This window comes from Pezoporus occidentalis, unplaced genomic scaffold, assembly GCF_034315485.1.
Source record: "Pezoporus occidentalis ecotype Australia unplaced genomic scaffold, CSIRO_AGI_Poc_V1 ctg35, whole genome shotgun sequence".
NCBI lineage: Eukaryota > Metazoa > Chordata > Aves > Psittaciformes > Psittacidae > Pezoporus > Pezoporus occidentalis.
This window is the reverse complement of record NW_026915483.1, coordinates 2080651-2102846: the sequence shown is the minus strand read 5'-3', so window position 1 is coordinate 2102846 and position 22196 is coordinate 2080651. Positions and strand designations below refer to the sequence as shown.

The 22196-nt window shown below is 39.3% G+C and overlaps 1 protein-coding gene across 6 annotated transcripts in view; it reads right to left on the bottom strand.

Annotated features, from left to right (window-relative positions):
* Positions 1–1256: 1256 nt before the first annotated feature.
* ATXN7 (ataxin 7) overlaps positions 1257–22196 on the bottom strand; it is an 82235-nt gene continuing 61295 nt past the window's right edge. For all 6 annotated transcript variants that reach the window (XM_062630231.1, XM_062630230.1, XM_062630232.1 and 3 more), the window contains 8 exons: positions 9257–9509; positions 8279–8541; positions 7450–7532; positions 5550–5815; positions 4935–5133; positions 3950–4071; positions 2720–3668; positions 1257–1418 (listed from right to left, as the gene is read on the bottom strand). In XM_062630231.1, the coding sequence (XP_062486215.1) occupies positions 1401–1418; positions 2720–3668; positions 3950–4071; positions 4935–5133; positions 5550–5815; positions 7450–7532; positions 8279–8541; positions 9257–9509 (2153 nt within the window). In that variant the 3' untranslated portion in view covers positions 1257–1400. The remainder of the gene's footprint in view (positions 1419–2719; positions 3669–3949; positions 4072–4934; positions 5134–5549; positions 5816–7449; positions 7533–8278; positions 8542–9256; positions 9510–22196) is intronic.

Sequence of the window (22196 nt, the reverse complement as noted above, 5' to 3'; positions counted from 1 at the left end):
AGCTGGTGCCCCTTTAAGGCAGGAAAACCCCCCGTCTTCTTGGTTAGGAATCTGTTTGCCTTTGCTTTGCCCCCTTTATGAAAGTTTAGGTCAGTTTTGAAACTTTACCTGATGTTTAAAAACTTAACAAAAACATCCAAGTGGATCAAATCATGACAAATAAGCCCTTTAGTGGAATTCACTTTTGAGGTGTTTTGGAGCAAGAGAAAAATCATTCATCAAAAGTGACTGGACTATATAAAACTGGGTAAAGCCCCTTTACTCAGAAAGCCTGGGGTAGGCGTGGGATGCTCTGCTGCTAAACTGGCCTTTATTCCAGAACTGGGTAGTGGTTTTGAAGCGTAACATGTCAAAGACATAGCTGTACAAACAAGGCATAAACAAACTGGCTTTTATGGGTTTTCTTAGAAAATATTTAAATACTTTAAAAAGGGCTGTTTTTACCAGCTGGAAGGCAAATCCAGCATCATTTAACCAATACATGTTATTCCTTTTAAATAACAAAGGCCTATGGTATACAGCATAGGTCAATAAATATGTTCTTTGGGCATACAGTTTTAGAGGTTATTGGCCTTTGCCTGTTGGATGGTTTTGGATTCTTTTAAAAAACAAACCTAACTTATTTTCTTCTGCAATCAAATCTTATTCTAAAGAACAGAAAATAAGGTTTGTATCATGGTAGTATAACATTTTTATACTTGTTTTTTTTAAGCAATGGCTTCAAACAAGTTTTTTTCTAGGTTTTGTTGGGTTTGTTTTGTTGCTGTCTTTTTGAAACTCCTGATAGCTTCTTATCCCAAATTACTTGCAAAAGGCTGGGCAAAACAGAGTAGTTTTTGAATTGTGCTATTTTTATATTCCATTAAAGGAACATTGCTATAAGAACACTAAAGCCATATTCCCTTCTCGAGGGCTTCCTTCCCCTGTGCCTCACACATTTTTCCCCCTTGTCACAGGGTCTTCTCCATTGAGGGTGTCTGTCTGGTTAGCTATCACCTACAAAAGACACCATCAGTATAAAAATAAGTCCACAGTAACGTTTATTTCCTCCCAGAAAACATTCCTTTGCCCAGCCAATCTATGTCCAATAGTGGCAAGATGATGTACTCCTGTAAGTAAAATCTCACAGATTTGTAGCAAACAGTCCAGACCACCGTTAACACTGATAAGAGCAATTATGTGGCTGAACTTCATCCAGTGTCCATTTCTAGTATATTCGCTGCTACAGACATGGCTTCAGGGAAATTCCTTGTTTAAGTGACAGTCCAGTAGATTTCCACACCTGAGGACCATGGGAAGTTGGGAAAACTCAAGGCATCTTGGAGTCCAGAAATCCAGATGGAGGTTTTGCTTGTAGTGGAAAGTGTCCAGTTTGTTTCTCACCGTGGTGCATCCAGCTATCAGGGACGTGCCTTTGGCTTTGAAGCAAGCAAAAGAAAGAGAAGGATGAGTGAGGCAGCTATTAGAGCAGGTCCCTTGAAAGACATTTTCTGGATAACAAGAGCATATTTGGGGAAGAATCAGCAGAAACAATGTGATGCATACAAGGTTGTATCCTCCGAGATGTTGTATGTAACAACATGAGGTTGGCTCCTCCAAGACTTGACAATTCTCAAGCTAAAGCTCTTTAAAGTTACAATGATTTCAGACAGGATTTCCTTCCTTAATTCACCTCAAATTATACTTCTCCTTTATACTGCATAGTTGAAAAAGAAACTACTAGGTAAGTTCAAAAAGAAATTCAGCCTCTGAATGCTTTTTTGTTACAGTGAACACAACACAATGGTGAAAAATCTTCATCTATGGCTGAAACTGGAAAGTAAGAAGCCATTCTGAAGCAGCTCTTCCTGACCTTCCTCTGGGTCCTGCAGGGACCCAGACATCGGGTTATCAGCACCAGGGGAAACAAAAAATTTCTTAGTTTTTCAATCACAAAATCTAGTTCTAAAATTCCATCTTCTGTCTTCTCCTCAAGCTGTATCAAATATTTTTTTTCCCCTCCAAGTCAGTTTGAATAGTATTAAGAAGTCTGAGCCACCAGTTTCTAAATTCTCATCCTAGCTTACAAGAACTTTCTCTCCCAATACATTACTTTTCCAGTGCAATTTATCTAAAAAAAAAACAAAACCCTAAACTAAATTTTAAAATGGGATCTTGTATATTCAGATCTGCTTCCTTTATAGTAAATCTATTTCCTTTATTGACTAAAAAGATTTCTATCTTATTCACAACATTTAATCTCGTTATTACTAAGAAGTTAGTCAATGACACCTTGGGATAATAGGCTTATTTTATCACAGTATCACAGTTCTGTTATCAGCAACATTATGTTCCACTTTGCAGAATGTTTATAACTGACACAGAAACAAGAAGTCAGGCTGAGACACACAGCTCAGTTCCATGGCTGGCTGGCAAGATTTACTTTTAAAATCATTGGGTTTTTAAATGTGAGGACTGAATTTCACCTAAGAGCAGTTCAGAGGCAACATCTAAGAAACATTTTAAGGTTAAGTTTAGAAGAAATAAAGCTACACTTTATGAGAGTGTTTACAAAAATGTACTATAAAACCACTTTAAATGAGTAGTGGACAAGTAAGAGAATTATCTTTTACTTGAATAGGATCTGGACTTGGCTTGCTAATAATTAAAAGAACACATGTAAAAAAAGCAAGTGAAAAGGCATGTTCATCCTAGCTTACTTCAAGAGAAAACTTCCTACCTGATGAAAAAGAGAATTGTTCATCAGTCCTTGTGTCCCTGGGATTGCACCAGTGTGTTTTGCATGAACATTGTTCACCGATGTCAATTTGGCAACTTTATTTGTTTTGCTGCTGCTGTTTATGCTGCTTGAACCAGGTGAGCACTTTCTTTTCTTTCCTATTAATTTGTCAAGGGAAGTATGCGAATGTGAAAAACTGCTGTGTGAATTTACAGTCAGCTCACTGGATTGATGAACAAATGGCCCTAGGGAGAGCGTGGAGTCGCTGCTGTTCATCATCACACTCATTCTCTTTATCGATTCTGCAGGGCTTCCAGTCGGAGGACCCCTCCCTGATTGGTCATGTTTGAGGCTAACAGAGTTAGCTTTGCTAGTCATACAGTTGAGGCCAACGCTGTGGGACGAAGCTGTCACTGATGGATGATAGGAGGTCCCAGAGTTTCCAGAGTTAACCACACAGTTTTTCCTAAAGGATTCTGTGGAATGAGAAGGTGCTAGCAGTGCGGAACTGTTTTTACGCTTCTTTCCTGAGCCGCCGCTGCTACTGACGCTGCCGGTGCTGTTACAGGTGCCACTGCCAGCAGAAGATTCCTTAGGTTTAAAAGATTTGCTGGATTTCATTTTCTGAGGTTTGCTGGGCACAGGTGAAGGTACAGAGGAAAGCACTGTAGGTGTTGAAGGGGATGAAGACACTTGTCTTGATTGCATACTGCAGACAGGATCCACTGCACCCAAAGTAGCAGGATTGGCATTTAGTGTCGTTCCATGTGATGGTACTGATTTATTATTCAGAGACACGCAGGAAGGAGATACCAACGCTGGCGATGACATAACTGTGGTGGGTAAGAGGAAACCTGCTGCACTGACACCGTACTGCGAAGCAGGCATCGAGTTTGTCCGATGAGGTGCACGAACTGATGCTGTGTTACTGGATGCTGGAGGAATTTTCCTACAGGTGAACAGAAAAACAAGTGAAAACCTACGGAGCTACTGTTCTTTGGAATAATATTAAGTCTAACAATGCTACATTAAAGTGTATCTTGAGGCTGATTAATGCCACTAACATTATATTAAACTGATAGTTAATTGTTGCAAAAATATGTAAAGCAGATTATCAACTATAGATCCAATTAATCTGAACACAAGGTTACTGTTCTTTAACCAGAACCACAGGTTTCACATATTTCCACAAATACCAAGAAGAATAAGAAGTCTTTCACTTCTACTCACTTCCACATCTGTGAATTAATATGCTTCTCCAACATGAAGTCAAGTGCACATCGAATATGGTTCCACCGCTTGTCAAACACGTAATAACCTCTTCCAATCTGCTGACTACCAAATGTGCAAAACTGGAAAGAACAGATTTTTGTTGGTGTTTTCTACTTTTAGTAACAACTCACTGAATAACAGTTTATTTACAAATAAATCCTGCTAAATGAGTATGTTTTTAGATGTTTAAGTAAAAGATTAAAAAATATAAATTAAATTTTTTATTTCTATGGTGTAACACCATTTTTATTATGATCATTTTCTTCCCTTCTGATACTCCCATGATTATGACCAAAAGCAGTGGTCAAAATTAAATCCCTCTGATTGAACAGGGAAGGATATTAGTTTGTGTTTATATAAATATATACACATGTAAGATCTACTTCAGAGGAGCTATCAGCTCTCTGCTCATAGTCTGTATTTTTCTGCAAAGGAGATAATTTTTTATACAGGCACCTAATAAAGCTTGTGCTTTTAGACTAAGCTTTTGTCAAGACTTGATTATTAAACTAACACATCACTGCTACCTGTACTGTGACGAATGGCACCTGAAGTAAAAAATGTGTGCATGAATGGGGTGGGGGATGCGGGGTGGGGGGAGAAAGTCCAGTAACAAAATCTCACCCAAAGGGCACCGTTTACATGTTTTTATTCCAAACCCGCAGCCCTTTAAAGCAGTTACCAATTTGATCCTCAGCGTTTTGTGTTCCGATTTCTTTTGGACTCTGAGGAAGTGATCTGCAAGCACAGTTCTTTAGCACATTTATTTTACAAGTACAGCTAAACCTTCACTGCCTACTGTGCAACAAAATGATTTTCTTAAAATCAAGGGAAAACCCCCAAGCATATCCAATACAAAACAACCCCTAAACCCCCCTCAAGTAATTTGTTTGCAAGTTCAGAGCCAGTGAGAGACCAAGGTTAAGTTTTACTGGGAACGTACAGCAGCTGGTTGAGGATGATGACCTGAAAAATGACAATCCAGTTTTTCAACAGGCTCTTCTTTTTCATCACATTCGCCCTCATCACTGGATAACCGAGATGCTGGCTCAGCTGCAGGCAAGGGAGGGTGCGGGGACTCGTGGACAGAAGGAGACTCACTAGGGGCATTTCCACTGTGCTGGGCTGGACAGCCTGGAAGCCTAGGCAAGGCAAGCAGGAAAGGTGTTACTGAACTAAATCTAGTTAAAAATTCCAAGCTTAAACACTTACTACTACCAACAGAAGGAAATCTACATTAACAGATCTCCGGTATTTTCCAGAGTCTCATAATACATCCACTGGGAGGAAGGACAGGAGGTCTGGTACCCCTGGAAAAGCAGCATTGCCCAACCATTGCTGAACTGTCAGCAGTCAGTTGACACTGCTTTTACTATTTCAAACACCAAACCCTCCTTGCTAGGAGTTACAGCTCAGCATGTAATTGCTAATTGTACGGTCACCAGGCCTAGAGCAAGAATTCCGCCCTGTCCAACAGATCTGTATCGCTCTTTCAAAATCCACCTGATGAAGCTACCAGGATTAATTTCATACCATGGGATCTGCAGGTTTTTCTTACCTTGGAAGACTGGGGGGGTGAGGTTTGGGTTTGTTAGGTAATAAAGGCTTTGATTCTGTAAGAGTAACTCCATGAGAATTTTGGTGCAGCTCCTGGGAAGTTTTAGTAGGTGAGGGATGTGGTTCCCTGAGAGGGGGCATCTGCTGATGATGATCCGAATGTCGAAGAAGTTCCTTTTCCCTGGTTTTGCTTTTGTGCTCAGCTAATAACACATCAAATCGTTTTCTTCGACCCTGTACAGCCCTCCGCTGGGTTAAGGAATGTGTCTGCAAAACCATGAATAAATCATTAATCCCAGGCTATTAGATTTGTGGAAATCAAACACTCAAAGCATGTGTCTAGAGCTCTGAAACAGAAAATTGTCACATTCACGGTTCAGCAAATAAATGGAAGAATCATAGAAACCAAACTAAGATTGCTGCGTGGACGATGATATCCCTGTCTGATGAAAGTAGAAGGCTTCTTTCAAATTTCTTTCTAAAGAAGAAGCTGCCAAAGTTCTTCTAAGGTTAAGACTAGAACCAAAAATATTTTTCACACTGGTATTTTAATTGCCAACTACTGCACAAACAAACATACTGAGTATGTACTTTCACTTACAAAAATATTTAACACGATATTTAAATCTAATGAAAGACAGGAAAAATATTTGTAAAAATACTCTGCTTCCTTCTGTATAATAATATACTCCTTAAAAACTAATGCTATCAAATAGATATGAAGGAATGCAAAACAACAGAGCAGAATGCAGAGTGAGACAGAATTCAAAGTCCTCTGAGTATCCTGAATGCTACATGTTTATATGGCACGAATTCTAGGTAAAGTGAAAGAGATGGAAGTTATTTTTGTGAATTCTTAATTCACATACAATACCTTTTTTCATATGGTATAAAAGTTTTCCTTGGGTCAATTTTCGTAGATAAAAATTACCATTATGTAATTCAAACACAAACAGCTATTCCAACAGGAATAATGTCAACAAGTATAATGTAAGGAATTGCTGAGAAGCATTTTTACTTCATTTCTACTTTACATTTTTGATTTGCCTAGATCTCTTGTAAAATCTTGAAGCTTTTCCTTCCTTTAGTAGCAAAACAATTGCCTCCCCCTGCAATTCCAAAAGGGCAATGTGTTCAAGTTCAGCTCCTCTGGGACATCAGGACCAGCTTCATTTACCTTTGTTCTGTAGGTAGTTTATTTACCAGATGATTCCCCTACTGACAGTTCAGCTGCTTTGAACAGTAGCTGATACTACACAGTTGTAGGGATCTGGATTTTTGGTTCCCTGGGACTGATACCTCTCCGCATCTGACTCCCCAAGATTTTTGAGCCAGAGGAAACATTTCATCTGACCAAAAAGATTTTATGGGTTGCTTAATTTAGAGTTCCTAACTCTAAAACTCATTTCTGGGTTGGCTGTAGCGGTACATGAGGCAGCATGAGCATTTACACAAATACCTCCTAAGTATCTGCTGCAGACTTTGCTGGGGGGAAAGGAGTTTGATTTATCTAAATCCTGCATAAACAAATACTTTCAATGCTCACGAGGAATTTTAAAATTCATCATTTATGACCCAAAAGATATCCCCGAAAAGATCATGCTGACCCCCTACTACCTACACGCAAAGGAACATAATCTGCCCCATGTCAATATCCATGTTTAAAAGGTTTATACAGAAATACAAACCTCTGAGTTACTTTAAAAAATAAGTGTTTGAATAAAGCATTAACTGAACTTCAAAACCAATTCCTTCTCAGTTTTGGGCAACATATTTTGAGAGGTGCCATTTAAAGTGGTAATTACTGACAGCAGAAATCTGGAGTTTTCCATTTTCTGTCATATTCCTCAGGAAATTGAATTAAAACTTTACATAATTTTCTTCTGATTGAGATATCCTACCTTGCATGTCAAAGACCTAGTACAAGGTTTCCTGGTTTCCACATCTATGACACCACAGTATATATCAGGATCAAATTCTCTCTCTGTCAAAGGTACACAGTATTGAAAAGTTATCAAAAGACATTGTGAAATACTAACATCTATTTTCATTATAAAAATTAACCAGACTGGAATCTGTTTTCAAATGTACCAATAAAACTGCACAATAAAATTGCACACAATATTGTCTACATTCTCAGCAAGCTTATGGTGTGCTGAGATACAGATCTCAAGTCTACAAACAGAACAGAGACATTCACAGCTATAAGGGACCCTGAAGGAGTAGATCCTACATTTTAGGATTAGAGTACACCACCAATATGAAGTGTGACAAATGGTGGTTTTTTGGGTGTTGAGAACTCTTCTACCATTCCACTAACGCTCAAAGTTACTGCACTTAGAAAGTGTAAAGGTCGGACAGGGTTTCCATTTTTTAAGGTGCTAGTCATTCCATTTGCTATGTACATTTTGGACCTTCCATATAGAAAGAAGGAAAGGAAAATACTTAAAGATAGTAATTCAATGTAATTTTATAACTGTAAGAACTGACAGGCCTTAGAGGTCTGTATGGTTTCTGAAAGCAATATCCACATTTCAAGTTGTTTGTGTTCTTTAAGAGTATGTCCAATTATACATTTAAATTCTAACATATAAACCATATATAATTACAAGTTAATGTTATAAAAGTGCTTAATTTACTTCTGAAGCTTATTTCTATATATTCTGTGTATGTGTTTCTATAGATACACTACTAAGAGAAATATAGGAAATAATAATTAAAAACAATTACCTGACAATCTTTTATGTAAAAATTTCCTATTATTTGTATTTTCTTCAGGTTTCTTTTCCAAAAACGGAGGCACAGAGAGAAGACCTTTACCATTCAGTATCTGTCCAGGGGAAGGCAAGGGTGGCTTTGGTATTGAGGGACAATTAAGGCCAGTCTTTATTGAGGAACTCACAGTAGTAGAACAAGTTGGACCAACAGCAGCTTTCAGTTGGGCACCATCTATCTTTGGATGAATCTTTTCCACTTTGACAGATGGAGTCATACTATTATTTATGGAAAAAAGGGGGAAGAAATTGAAAATTACAGTCATAAATTATAAATGTACTTAATATGTTATTACTCAACACTACTCCAATCTATTCACAATGCAAATGGAGGCCTTCCTCCTTTATTCACAGATTTTTTGTTGTTATCTTTGTTTTCACTTTTTTTACCATGTCTGTAATCTCTTCTGACCTCTTTTCCTCATTTTCTTGTAAGTATTTCAGTGAGTCAGAGAATTCAGAAACAGTTGCTTGGATTCACAAATAAACCTATTACCAAAGCAACTGGAATGAGCCAGCTGTGTCCAGTGAGAAATGCCCTGTTCTGTGACAGTAGATTATATTACCAGTTGTGTAATCTCATGTGTGCAGGTCAAAACTCACCTGAATCAGAGCTAGAGCCCCCTTATGATCAAGGTGTGCACAACAGATTGAAGAATTAAGGGCCTCTAATAGAATGGCTTGTATTTATAGTGATTTAAGATGCAGTTTTGCAAGAATTCTTGTTCAACATAGTCATGTTATATCATGACATATATATCATAATGTATATAACATGATCATGTTATAATCTTAGACCAGGCTGCTGGAAAAGATCTGGAGAAGTTTAAAGTGATTTCATACAAACTCCTCTGAAACACAAAGGAAATTCTACTGATACAGCAGTGTCTATGCAAGTAATAACATTTAGTTCTTTGTCAAAAGGCATACTCACATTTTATCATGGGGAACTTTGCTATGCTGTACCGAATGCATTAACCTGTTGTTTCCGCTCATCTGCAGCTTGTCTTTGGGCGATTTCAACACCTTGGAATTTGATGATGATGCACTAGTACCTCCACTGGATGAACGATTGCTCCCACTTCCACAGCTACCTTTGTTTTTTGAAGGGAAGGATGAAATGAGGGAAAATACTGAAGAGGAGGGAGGAGTCAAAGGTGGCTTGCTGGAGGAGCTGTGTCTTCTTTCTGAAAAGGAGGAAGAAAAAGGGATTTTAAGCTCCCACACAGAAACAATTCTCAAATATTTCATGTTGTCATTTACTCCATTAACATTTTTCCTTTATTAGCTTGGGAGGTCCCCTGCCACACACAAAGCATAGAGAATTCAAGCCTCACTGCAATCCAGGAGGTTCCACTCAATGCTGGTCCCCAGCCGGTTATGGGAGTCTCTTTTAACTTTGGGAGCTACATGCCTCAGCCACTAAAGCCTGGCTTTTAATAATGCTCCCCACTTTCCATCTTAAAGAACAAGAAAGTGAGAATGAAACCTAGACCTCAGTCACACAAAGCAGAGAGACAGACCCCTATCCTCCAGCCAAACAAGCTTAAATGTACTTCCTCAAAGGATAACAATTTGTCTCCTAACGGTCAATATTATACTCGAGCCAATGTTTTAACTTTGACTTCACAACAACCTTTTGGTATGGTCTACTAGACCTTCAGTGTGAGAACGCCCCTGAGAACAATACCTGAACTACTGACTACAGTGGATTTTGGGGTGTTGTGGTGGTTGCTTTTTGTTTGCTTTGTTTTCCTCTTATAATTCCACAGGATTTCTATTTCTTCTAAAAAAAAAAAATAAATCTGAACATTTGAATTGAGAGTGGTCAGGTTTGTGTTGGCAAATAAATTATTTAATGTTAGGACATTAATATATTGCTAGCATCAATTCAGTTAAAATATTAACGTAATTACAATGAATTAAATCAAATCTATAAAGTATATAATTACTTGATGCATTTAATGTTATTAATTACTGTATTTGTTATTACTGTAATTATATAAAAATGTAGCTCTACGGAACAATGAATTCCCAGTCACAGCTCCAGGGAGCCCCCAGCTCTGCCTACACTTGGACATGTTAAATGACCTTTTGCTCAACAGATACTTGGGCACCTGTGTTTCCTCGATGATCTCTGTAATCAACACCTGCTTAAGAGACATCTCGTAATCAAGCATATGCAAACCACAGATCTAAGTGAGACTCAAGAATTAGCTGGTCCATCAGGGGAGTGGAAATGCACCTTTCACCTCAACAGCAATAACACCTCTTCCTCAGCCAAGTGATGTTAAAGGTGCCCAAATCCACCACTCAGCAATCCCAGGATCAGTTTACAGATTTTGACTTTAATTTCAGCAAACTATGAAAGAAGCAGGCTACTCATGAAGTTGCAACTACTTCAAGTGAAAGTCAAGTTCAGTGCAACCTGCATGGAAAGCTGTAACACTCTTGAAAACATAAATTAATACATCCATCTTCTGCTTATATGACCTATTTTCATGTTATGAGCAAGCTGGTCTATAGTGGAAGGTGTCAGGGTTTGGAACTAGATGACATTTAAAGTCCCTTCCAACCCAAACCATTCTATAATTTTATCTTCCCTGCTATCCTCAATACAGCAAACACTCAGATGATGACCCACAAGGACTCCATTTATAGCTGGAAGCCACCAAACAAGTCAGCACCAACCCTGCACCAGTGTCATGAGGCACATCACCTGCAAGCAAGACTAACGAGGTGCAACAGCAAGAACCAGGGGGGAAAAAGTCAAGACACTCCAGCAGTGCAAGAGGAAGACATAGGAATCTTAACATCTAGCAACCTTCTTGCAGAGGTGGGGAAGTAATGTTTTAAATATGTTCATTAGTTATGGGAGCGGAAGGAAGGAAGCATATGAGCTCTGACTGGAGTAGGAAACTGCAGTCAAGAAGCAACTCAGAGACTGAACCATGTGATGTGTTTCTCTGTTTAACTGCACAATGGGTGCACCCTAACAAACTTTCTGCAAGAGAGTCATCAGTTCTTAGTGTTAACCAAAAAGCTCTGAGAGGTCATGTGAAATGACTGACAGAAATAAATCACTGCATTTATGCATCACCCATGTCAAGAAACAACTACTTTAAAATGATAGCGTTCAGAAATAGTTATCTGTGATACTCAAAAGTTATCTACTTAGGTTTCTAGAACCAGATGCCATTAAAGGGTTTGTAAGTGAAGTATGTTAGCACACTGACGTTCTAGTAAATGGCTGTGCTTTTAATATGACGTACTGCTTATTGCCAAATGTCTTTTTATAGTAGTGGCAAGAATCTCTGAGCAGCTTTGATAAGTTACTATTTGAGGGCCATTAGTTCAAGCAATGCTACACCCTGTGAGATTATTCTGTGAGATAATGAGAGGAATTGCTCAATTCTCTTCCACCTTCTGTATATTTAGAAAATTCAAAGCCCAAGTTCTTACCACAGTTACAAATAATCTCAATCCAGTGGATGACTAATGCAATCATTGGGAGGTAAATGTGGCTTTTTTTAAGGAAGAGAGGGTGTTACTTCCTTGGCAGATGAGAAGGGACTAGAGTAAGACTGGTATCTCCTTGCATCCCATCATGAGCAATATAGACAAAATATTCATCTCAGCTATTAATCCAAGCAATATGAACACTTCTTTCTGGCAGCTTCAACTGCTACTGTTCTGGTACTGAACTGAGATGTTACTGACTACTGTTTGTACGAACATTTCATAGCACCAGTCTCAAACAAGTGAGTTAATACCAAAATAAAGTGTTTTAAACTGCTGCTAACGAAAAAAAAACAAACAAAACAAAACAGAGACAATTTCTATTCTACAGCCAGATACACAATGTGGAACACACACAATTTCTGAAAGAGATGTTCTAAGTCTGTGAAACCTTCAATCACTCCTTCTGTACATAACCATGACCTGTGTAGTTTATCAACAAAAGGAAAAGACTTTTCAGCTCATTTGTCATAACCTGCCTGGACGTGTTTCAAGTTGACTTACGTACAGGTGGAGCTGCTACTGGGATTTGTCTTGGTCTTTTTATAAACTTCATGTTCTCAAGTGAAATCTGCTCAAGGTCTCTTTTGTACAGCATCTGAAGACTACTGGTGCCTCACCTCATTGCAGAAAGCTAATAGTTTTGAAACTAGATGTGTTAGCATGGCAATCTTGATCTGATGAATATATTTATTGACAGACATAGTCTTTTAATGAAAAAATTACTACACAAACTGTCACTGAATAACAAAGACCACCATGCTTATTATGCTAAGCATATTATAATGATAAATTCTACTAATCATCTGCCAATCTAATACAGTTCCCATTTCCCATTAACTCTGAGTCAGCCTGAAAACATTAAAAGATATAATTATCTTCAGGTGTTCAGTTTTCATATTTTACAAGTTAACACTCATGTCCTTTAATAATATTTCTTGAGAGAAAAACAACTTTTTGATGTCATGATTGCTTCTGCAACACATCAAAGTGATATTTAAAATACTGCACCTATGGAACACGGTTCTAAACTCTAAAATTTCAGGCAGGATTTTGTCATTGGTTTTGGTGTTTTGTTTCTTTAAATATCAGAAAGATCTAAGTTTTGGCTATGGAAAAAGAACTGGGAAACCTTTGTTTATCCCATAGCCCTGGGTAGAAACTGACTTAAAATGAAAGCTGCATTCAATGCTAAACCTTACCAGACAAATTTCTCCCCTTAAGTATCTTTGCATTTATGTCACATCTTTGTGATCCTAAGTAGAAGGCCTGTATGGAAAGTTAGAAAGCTATGAGGAGAGATGGCATCACAGCAATGGTTGCCTCTGCTTGGTGACCAGGATATGTGTCATCTACCAATTTTGACAAATACAGCAAAGAGGTTTTGTGCTATTAGACAAGAATTAAATATGCATACTGCCAAAGAACACAAAACTTCCTGATAAAATGGATATTGATAATGCAAATCTCAAGAGCTTTTAAAAAATACAAAGTTAAACAGCTTCACTTGGCCCTTAGTCTGGCTGCCAGTTTTCTTGGGTTTAAAATCTTATTTTCCATTGTGTATTTGCTACTAAACTTACACCAATTTCTGACAAAATGCTAAAAAGTAACCTGGAAGGTGAACAAAAACAAGGGGAAAGAAAAACAGGAACATTTCTTACCATGTTTGGCTACTACTACTTGTTTTTCCATCAATGAATAAACACTTGGACTTACCGTGATTAATAACTTCATTTATTTTATTAAAATGAAAAGATATGCTTTTATAGGGAAAAATATTCTGTTTTTCATAAAATGCTACTTTCTTTGCTGTATGCTTAAGAACAACATCAAAAAAAGAGTAATAATACTCTAAACAGTCCTCCCAAGTCTACACTTAGTTCCCAAGATGTAGGAAGTGTTTTGTGTTGTTCATTCTGTCTGGGCATCAATTAATAGCTTTGGGCAGCAAATACAAGATGTACAGATCAAATTTCATAAACCCTTGGGGTTTTTATACTCACTTCTTACGTAAGTACTGGGCAAAAAGTCAAACTGACCTGTGTCAGTGCGAGCAAAGCCGTTGTTACAACTGAAGCACACTCGAACACATGGGTTTAGGTCAGTGAAATACGGAGCAACTTCAGTTAGCAGTCAGAAAAATAGCTTGAACATAGGTTTAGCCTGAGTGTGTAATTCAAGAGTATAGAATTGGATGCGTATACTGAAACAAAGCATAATGATAATTTTATGTTGAAGAAACTATTCTTTCATACCTCTGTCTCACCTAAGCATGATAAAAGTGCAATTGAAAGCAAACATTTTTCTCCATCCAAGCTGCTGCTTGACTTGTCATTTGAGAAATTTAGTGCATCCACATTAAGACAAACATCTTTCACCTGAGGATATCATCCTTTTTCTGTCAATATGACTATTATATTCCTAGAGTAATTGTGGAGAGCAAATTAACTTGATCTAATTTCTCCACAAAGATCAGATCCGTGGCCTGACAGGAGAGCAGGGACACTGCTGTTGGAGGGGCATTTCACCAGAGCACCAGACCTTACTCAGCAAGCAACTAAAATCCTTTTTGTGGCTCTAACTCAAATGATCATGTTGGGCTCTGACCCACCATGACACAGGAATAAGAAAAACATTAGATCCATGAGGATTTCACAGGGGAAACCTGGGAGCTAAATCAGTCATGAGCATAGCAGGCAAATTACTCTTCCTTTGATGCCTCCCTGGCAGCCAAAGCTGCTTGGGAACAATCGCCTGTGTGGGATCTTGATCTGCTGCTCACTCACTTATTGCTGCTTCATTATCCGGCTCTAATCACAGGGGCTAGATACCAAGGATTCTGCCTTAATCTTCCACTGATGTCCCTTTAATCACCCCATCAATTCTGTTTGCACTGTAAGTCAGGATGAGGTCACTCCATCTTCAAATGTGCAGTGTTTAAACATATGCTGAGCAGAACAGACAGCATCCAAACGAAGCTGTATTCTTCACTCCAGTAAAGAAAGTTACAGAAAAGAATATTTATAGAGTCCAAGCTATCAGTACGACAGACTGCCAAGGCTTGACTGGCACCAGTACAATCTGTCATGTCTCTAGAAAGAATTCTTCTATTTCATAAAAAAACCCCACACTGTTTTGCAACTGGCAGCTGATATTACTGTTTACCACTCAGTGTTAGCAAAACCACAAAGAGAATCCGACGGATAGTCATGTATGCTTACAGCACTTCATTCACAGAAAAACAGCAGGTTAGCAGAAGAGAAAGGAAAATAGAGTGTATCATTTATATCACAGCATACCAAATGCAAGTGAGGGTAGCACATACGAAAGCATTATGTTGCTTTATGTATTTACATCAATTGCCACCATAGCCTTTACTTGACTAGAGTTCTTCTGTATTATACATAAATAGCAATAGGTATAAATAATTTATCTATTTAGGGTTTTATAGCATCTTTTATGCATATAACTATGCCAAGTAAGCAGTACCGATGCAACCTTATGTCCTGCACTTCCTCACTTTAAAAATACCCGGCACAACTGCAGTAGCAAATATTTCTATTGCCTGTGTAGATACCATCACGTAAAGAGACAGTTAAGCTACTTAAAATGTGTCTCTTCTCAAATATCTATTAAAATACAATACCTCAGCAATTTGAAGAGTATATTTTAAACCCCAGATTTCTCCTCCGTAAGTTGGTATGTTAACAGGTTTGCTTTGCCTAGCAGAGATTTAAACATGCTGGTTTATGTATGTATTTTACATTACACCTTCACCACATATGTGCTACAGTATTATTCAAAGATAGTCTTACATTTACACTGAGATGGTTAATACCCAAGAGGTTAAAACAGGACCAAAAGTTAAAGTCATACACTAGGCAAAAACATAACTATAGAGATCAATGATGTTTTAAATTCCCTATAAAATGTTCTTTCACATTAAAAGAATTCATGGAGGCTTCGGCTTGGTAAGGGCCATAAAACATTTACCCTCACCCACAATGAGAACTTAGAAAATGACCTTCCTCTCAGAAAATCTTTTGTTGAAGCCAAAAGACAAATAAAGCCAATACATCAAGACCTTTCTAATTGCTGACTGGGTAAGCTCCAAAGTTATTTGTCAGTTCCTAGGACACTTTTACTTCTCACATGAGGGCTGTATCACCACTAAGCTTTATATGTCTGTCATCTGTTTTCTGCATCCTTGTTTAAATGACACCGTTGGTGCATCTAATTCCCACTCTGCTGTCCACTGCTCCTCATCCTAGCAAAGGTTCCACTGTTGCAGGTACAAATTCCTGCACCATTCCCTTGTCATTCACCTCCAAAACACACACTACAAGCTTCCTAAAAGGCATAAAATACACTGGATAAAAGAGTATGAAAAAGGAGTATAAAATCTGGCTTTGCTTTAAGTAGGGTGCACTAATCTATTACGAAAACTCATAATTACAGAGAAAAAAAATAAAGATATGCTTTGGTTACAAATGCTCAATTCAGAACCCTAAGCTCTCATATATACAAATATTTGGATTTCAGTGTAACATTCACGTTCCAAAATCCCCCCATAGTAATTCACACTGGTTTAAGACATGTAAAGGAAACATATCTGGGTGTTTATGATGGCCCAGTACACTTAAAAGTCACTGATCATTTTGAATTATGTGTTTGTAGTAGCTATTTTAACTAAAGGTTTCATGTAACCTATTTCTGTCAGTGCAGAAGTGTGAGACTGACAGATTTTAGGCTCAACTCTCAGTTTAGTTTGTTTTTGAAAGCAGGTTTACCAAAGCACTTAACACAGGAATTGCAAGTCAAGTTGGGAATTGGAAAACATACTGGCTCTGGTCTTTGCCAGCCTCACGGCACTGCATTAGGTGTCCTGCTTGAACAACCTGACGCTTCCCACCATTTAAATTTGAATATTTGCAAATTATTTACTCAACTCCCAAGAGGTGTTATGAATGTTAGTTAACCACATCTCTCTGATAGAAACAGAAGGCAAATGTTAGCTTTTGCTATTATTTTGTTCACTTCACTACAGCAGTTACAGAGAAGCACCAGTTACTTTTAAGAATGTTAAAGCAGTTACTCGACTTCTGATTTCTAAGTATGTGTGTTTATTATTTTCCTAGAGATTTACTTTCAAGAACTAAAATGCACTCCCAAGTGATCACTGTGCAAAATATGTTAGCTAAAGAAGCATGAAACTCCATGTAAGCAGGGTCACAGTTTTGTTTCCACCACTGAAAAAAACACAGGGAATAAAAAAAACTTTGTTTCCATCAGTACAATTGTGAATTCCAACTTCAATACTTTAAAATTCTATTTCAAAAAGGAGATGATTCTGTACCTATGACTTAGGGTATTTAAACAATGCTTTTAAAACTGGTACACCTACAGTGTGACCAAGAGGGTGCTGTAATTCTCCAACAGCACAACACTAACTGGACAGGAATGTCCATTTCCACCATGGTAACTGCTGCAAGATGGCCCCAAACCAAAACCACCTCTCCTGATCTCCAAGATTACCACCACAGAAAGGAGTAAATTGCAGTTATTAAGAATATAGCAAACAAACCAGAAACACTAAAATGTATTTAAATAAACAACCTTCAAGTTCATCCCCTTCTCCCACTGCTGCCTCCCCACAAGTCCATGTTACTAAAGCTACTTTTCCCATTTTTCCACATTGATTACTAATCCTTTCAAACCCCCTTGTATTCAGTGCACCTGAGCAGTTCTGTAATCAATTTCCACAGATTTAAAATTCCTTTTTAAAACACACAGGGTTTGCCTCTGAGAGATGTAAAACACCCTTTGAAGTACCAACCAATACATACTGTCACCCCAAGCCTGCAGACAGACTAGGATTTTGCTGCATCGTGCAGCTCCCTCATGCAGTGGCAAACTGGAATTAGGGATGCTCCCACTGGGTTGGTTTCAGCTACTCAGAGCCCTCTGGAGACCAGTCAAACTCTTGAGAGCAATGTGGGAAAACTGATAGAGGCTGGACATTAAATTATTCATATAGCAGAATCACAAGCTTAATGGAGACATGACCAATGGAAGTCCTTCTTCATCACCTAGAAAAGGATGTTTTCCCCATCCCTCTCTTTACTCAGGTAAACCCAAGCACAAGGGCTTTAACATCTCAAAAAGACAGACATAATATCCAAGACCAAACTTCTGGTACACTTTCCTGCCCAACATGCCAAGTGATGGAGGAAAGGACAGATTTCTCACCAGGGAACAGGCTCTGGCCCTTTAGGTCAGTAGCTGTCTTGTAAATCTGTCAAGCACTGGCATATAAATATTGCAGAGTTATTATGGAAGGACAGTAGAGTGTCTTAGATGGTAATCAGGCCATAGAGAGATTACAACGTCCACATTATGAGCACTAATTTCTGCATAGCCTTTGGATGACACGACAGTACCTGCGCTGCATGATTTAAAAGCAGATACTGAATAAATTATTCTTTTGCTATTAAAAAATACAATTATTTGGAATAAGCTTTAGAAAAAGCCACAGTGATAATAAACAAAAGCATCAAATACAACAAAGTTAAGCAGTACAGATGCACAGCATACTGAGGAGCAGTGTGGGTCAGCTTCCTCAAAAATGCACTGGAAAACTTCTGTCTCATATATGCTTACTCTGAATGACATTAAGGAAAAGCTTCAGTTTTCCAAAGCAAGCCTAAAGCAAATTAAAAGTAATAATAAAAAAGGAAACCATTACTCCAAAGTTTCATTAAAAGTTAAGCAAACAGAAACTTAATGGACAACAGTGTGTGGAAAGCATGGGAGTAAAGAACTAAGGGAATAACCATCACCTAATTTCTCATTTTCTCTCTCTTTCTGCCTATTATCTACCCAGAAATCAGGTTTACACCTTTATCACCATGTTCTTCCCCTTCAGCATCAAAAATACCCCTTACATCCAGAGGGACCTTGACATGCTTGTAAGGTGGGCTGATGCCAACCTTATGAGGCTTAACCATGCCAAGTGCAAGGTCCTACACCTGGGTCGGAGCAATCCGAGGCACAGCTACAGGCTGGGCAGAGAAGAGATTCAGAGCAGCCCAGCAGAGAAGGACTTGGGGGTGTTGGTCCATGAGAAAATGAACATGAGCCAGCTTCAGCATGCACTTGCAGCCCAGAAAGGATGATCAGGACTGGAGCACCTCCCATATGAAGATAGGCTGAGAAAGTTGGCGCTGTTCAGCCTGGAGAAGAGAAGCTGTGTGGAGACCTCATAGCAGCCTTCCAGTGTCTGAAGGGGGCCTATAGGGATGCTGGAGAGGGACTTTTCGCTAGGGACTGTAGTGATAGGACAAGGGGTAATGGGTTAAAACTTAAACAGGGAAAGTTTAGATTGGATATAAGGAAGAAGTTCTTTACTGTAAGGGTGGTGAGGCACTGGAATGGGTTGCCCAGGGAAGTTGTGAATGCTCCATCACTGGCAGTGTTCAAGGCCAGGCTGGACAGAGCCTTGGGTGACCTGGTTTAGTGTGAGGTGTCCCTGCCCATGGCAGGGGGGTTGGAACTTGATGATCTTAAGGTCCTTTCCAACCCTAACTATTCTATGATTCTATGATTCTACATGACCTTAGCACATAATATCATAATATTGTGTCATGCATTCGGATGAGTTCACATATCCCAATGCCTGCCCAGCTTCTAGTCATGCCACAGTCAGGAACCAAAATATGAAGTGGGTTATGGGCTAACGGATAAACTTCTGGAGATGGGTATAAAAAACAAGGCCTTGAAATGGAAAGCTCTCCATATGAAAGAGATCAAGAAGAGTGAATTGACTTTGCTTTTAGCCAGGGAATAAGAGGAAGTATCACTGCATATACACAAAAATAGCAGCGTCAGCTAAGTAAATCACATCCTTTGATTCTGTCATTAAGAAAATACAGGGTCAAAAGACACTGAGCACAAACATTTTCCTTATATGCTGTACAACTACCTAGTGATGGATATCCACTGTCACATGATACAAAAGCTCTATAAGATTAACAAAATAAAATAAACATGCACATGGCTACTCAGAACTAGCAACTACAACAGCCCCTCCTCTTCCCTGAGGTGCTACTGCTCATAGTGAAAACACTGATGGAGCCGAGTTGGAAGCTCCTATTGTTGTCTCTAACGTTATCCATCTCTCACCTCTGTTCCTGTATGTACAGCACTGACCATGCACACCCTACGGATGTGACAACTCGGGTGCTTCCCCACGACAAACAGGATGAAAGCGTTTCTGGGCCTCTACACCAATGGGTAGTGCCCACTTCGAGGAAAACGTCGTGGAGAAATGAAGGGATCCAGGCTGGGCAACACCCCATCTTCTATTCTGAGGTTTTAAACACAAGATCTTTAACTTCGTCAGAATGGAAAGGAAAGATAGGAAGCAAACCTGTGGTCAGGTGAAGACCGGTATTTTTAAAGGATGTTTCAAGAGCTGAACAACTTTCCAAAACCATGAAATTTCTTGGAACATAAATACTCAAATTTGCCACACAAATGGAAAATGGAGAATAAATAATTTGGTTTCTTGTTTTAAGTCAGATCCTTACATTATTTTACCTTGATTTAACATTTCTAGGCATTAGTCATTTTTCAACTACAAAATAGGATCACAACAGCTTATTTCACTAGCACTCATCAATCAGAATAGGTGTGAAACAAGTTTCGTGTTTAAACACACTGACCACATTAACTATACCCTAATTAAAATTTTACCACAGCATTAGCACAGCAAAGTATCACAGAAATCACAAATACAGTCAAACGAGGGCATGAAGCTACTGTGCTTGCATAATAATGTCTTTCAAATTAGATAACCAAGCCTTTGCACATTTCACTTTGAGAGAATGGAGCAATGCTGTAATTAGGATGTGCTAAGATGTTTGTGCAAGTTTAACACTTTAAATAAGAACACAACTGCACCTGACATATCCAGTCTGTGTCTGCATTTCCCACCTCCTCCCAAGCAGAGATATAACAGCATAGACCATCCTGCCCAGAGCTAGTCATCCACAGAGCCATAACAAGGAATGTATTTGCCCTCTGATTTATAAATTACACGGGTGAGCACACTCAGGAAAACAAGCTAAAACAAACACAGTCTTAATAGTTTATTTAATTAACACTTTGACTAACAGCTGCCAATTTAACCTAGACGAATTAACCTAGACAGGATTGCAATAGGCCCTGAAGGCTTTATTGCTATTTTCTGCTTCTGAACTTCCCATCAGAGCTGTGCCTTTAGTGCGCTTTTGGGGATATCTGAGTTTCTTTAGAGAGCCCGTGGTCAGGTACTCATACACCCTGCCCTGCAGCTCCAGAGAGAGCCTGGCAGGGTCTGCACAGAGCAGAGCTCACCCTCACTGGGTTGTCCCCATCTGCAGGGAACACGCCGCTCACCTGTTCTTGGAGCAGGGCCAGGGCGTGACGGTGACATTTCAGAAGGGCTCAACAGGCTGCTTGCAGCGCTTTATCCCTCGCTGTGAGACTGATTATCCACAGGGAGCCCTGTCGAGGCCCCACGACACCTGCAGGCAATGCTGTGGTCCACACCGACCACCGTGCACTGAGGCTGTGGCTCCAGGCTGGTGGCAAAGTGCTGTCCCCAGCCTTCTGGCCAGGCTCAGCTTCACCAACGGTGGGCATTATTGCCACAGAGGTGGCATCGGCACCAGGGATGTACAGTCATGGTGGCAGGCTGCATGGATGCCGTTATGAAGGAAGGCTCCCCTCAGCCTTCTTCTCAGCCTGGAGAAGAGAATGCTGCAGGGAGACCTTGTAAAATTCTTCAAGTACCTAGAGAGGGCCTACAAAAAAATCTGGAGAGGGGCTTTTGACAAGGGCCCATAGGGACAAGACAAGGGGAAACGGCTTTAAAGCTTAAGCTGACAGAGGGGAGATTTAGATTAGACATTAGGAAGAAGTTCATTATTGTGAAGGTGCTGAGGCGCTGGCACAGGGTGCCCAGAGAAGCTGCGGCTGCCCCATCCCTGGCAGTGTTCAAGGCCAGGTTGGATGGGGCTTGGAGCAACCTGCTCTAGTGGAAGGTGTCCCTGCCCGTGGCAGAGGATATGGCACTATATGACCTTTAGGTCCTTTTCAACCCAAACCATTCCATGATTCTATGATCAACTACAAGCAACATGCAGGGGGTTGGAACTGGATGAGCTTCAAGGTCCCTTCCAACCCGATTCTCCAGCAGCAAAAATTCACTCCAGTATTTACTATCCTGAATTTCCAGATAGGTCTCGACAACCTAAATTTCCAGATTCTGAGGTCTGAACGTCAAAGACTGATTTCCACCCAAAGCCAGT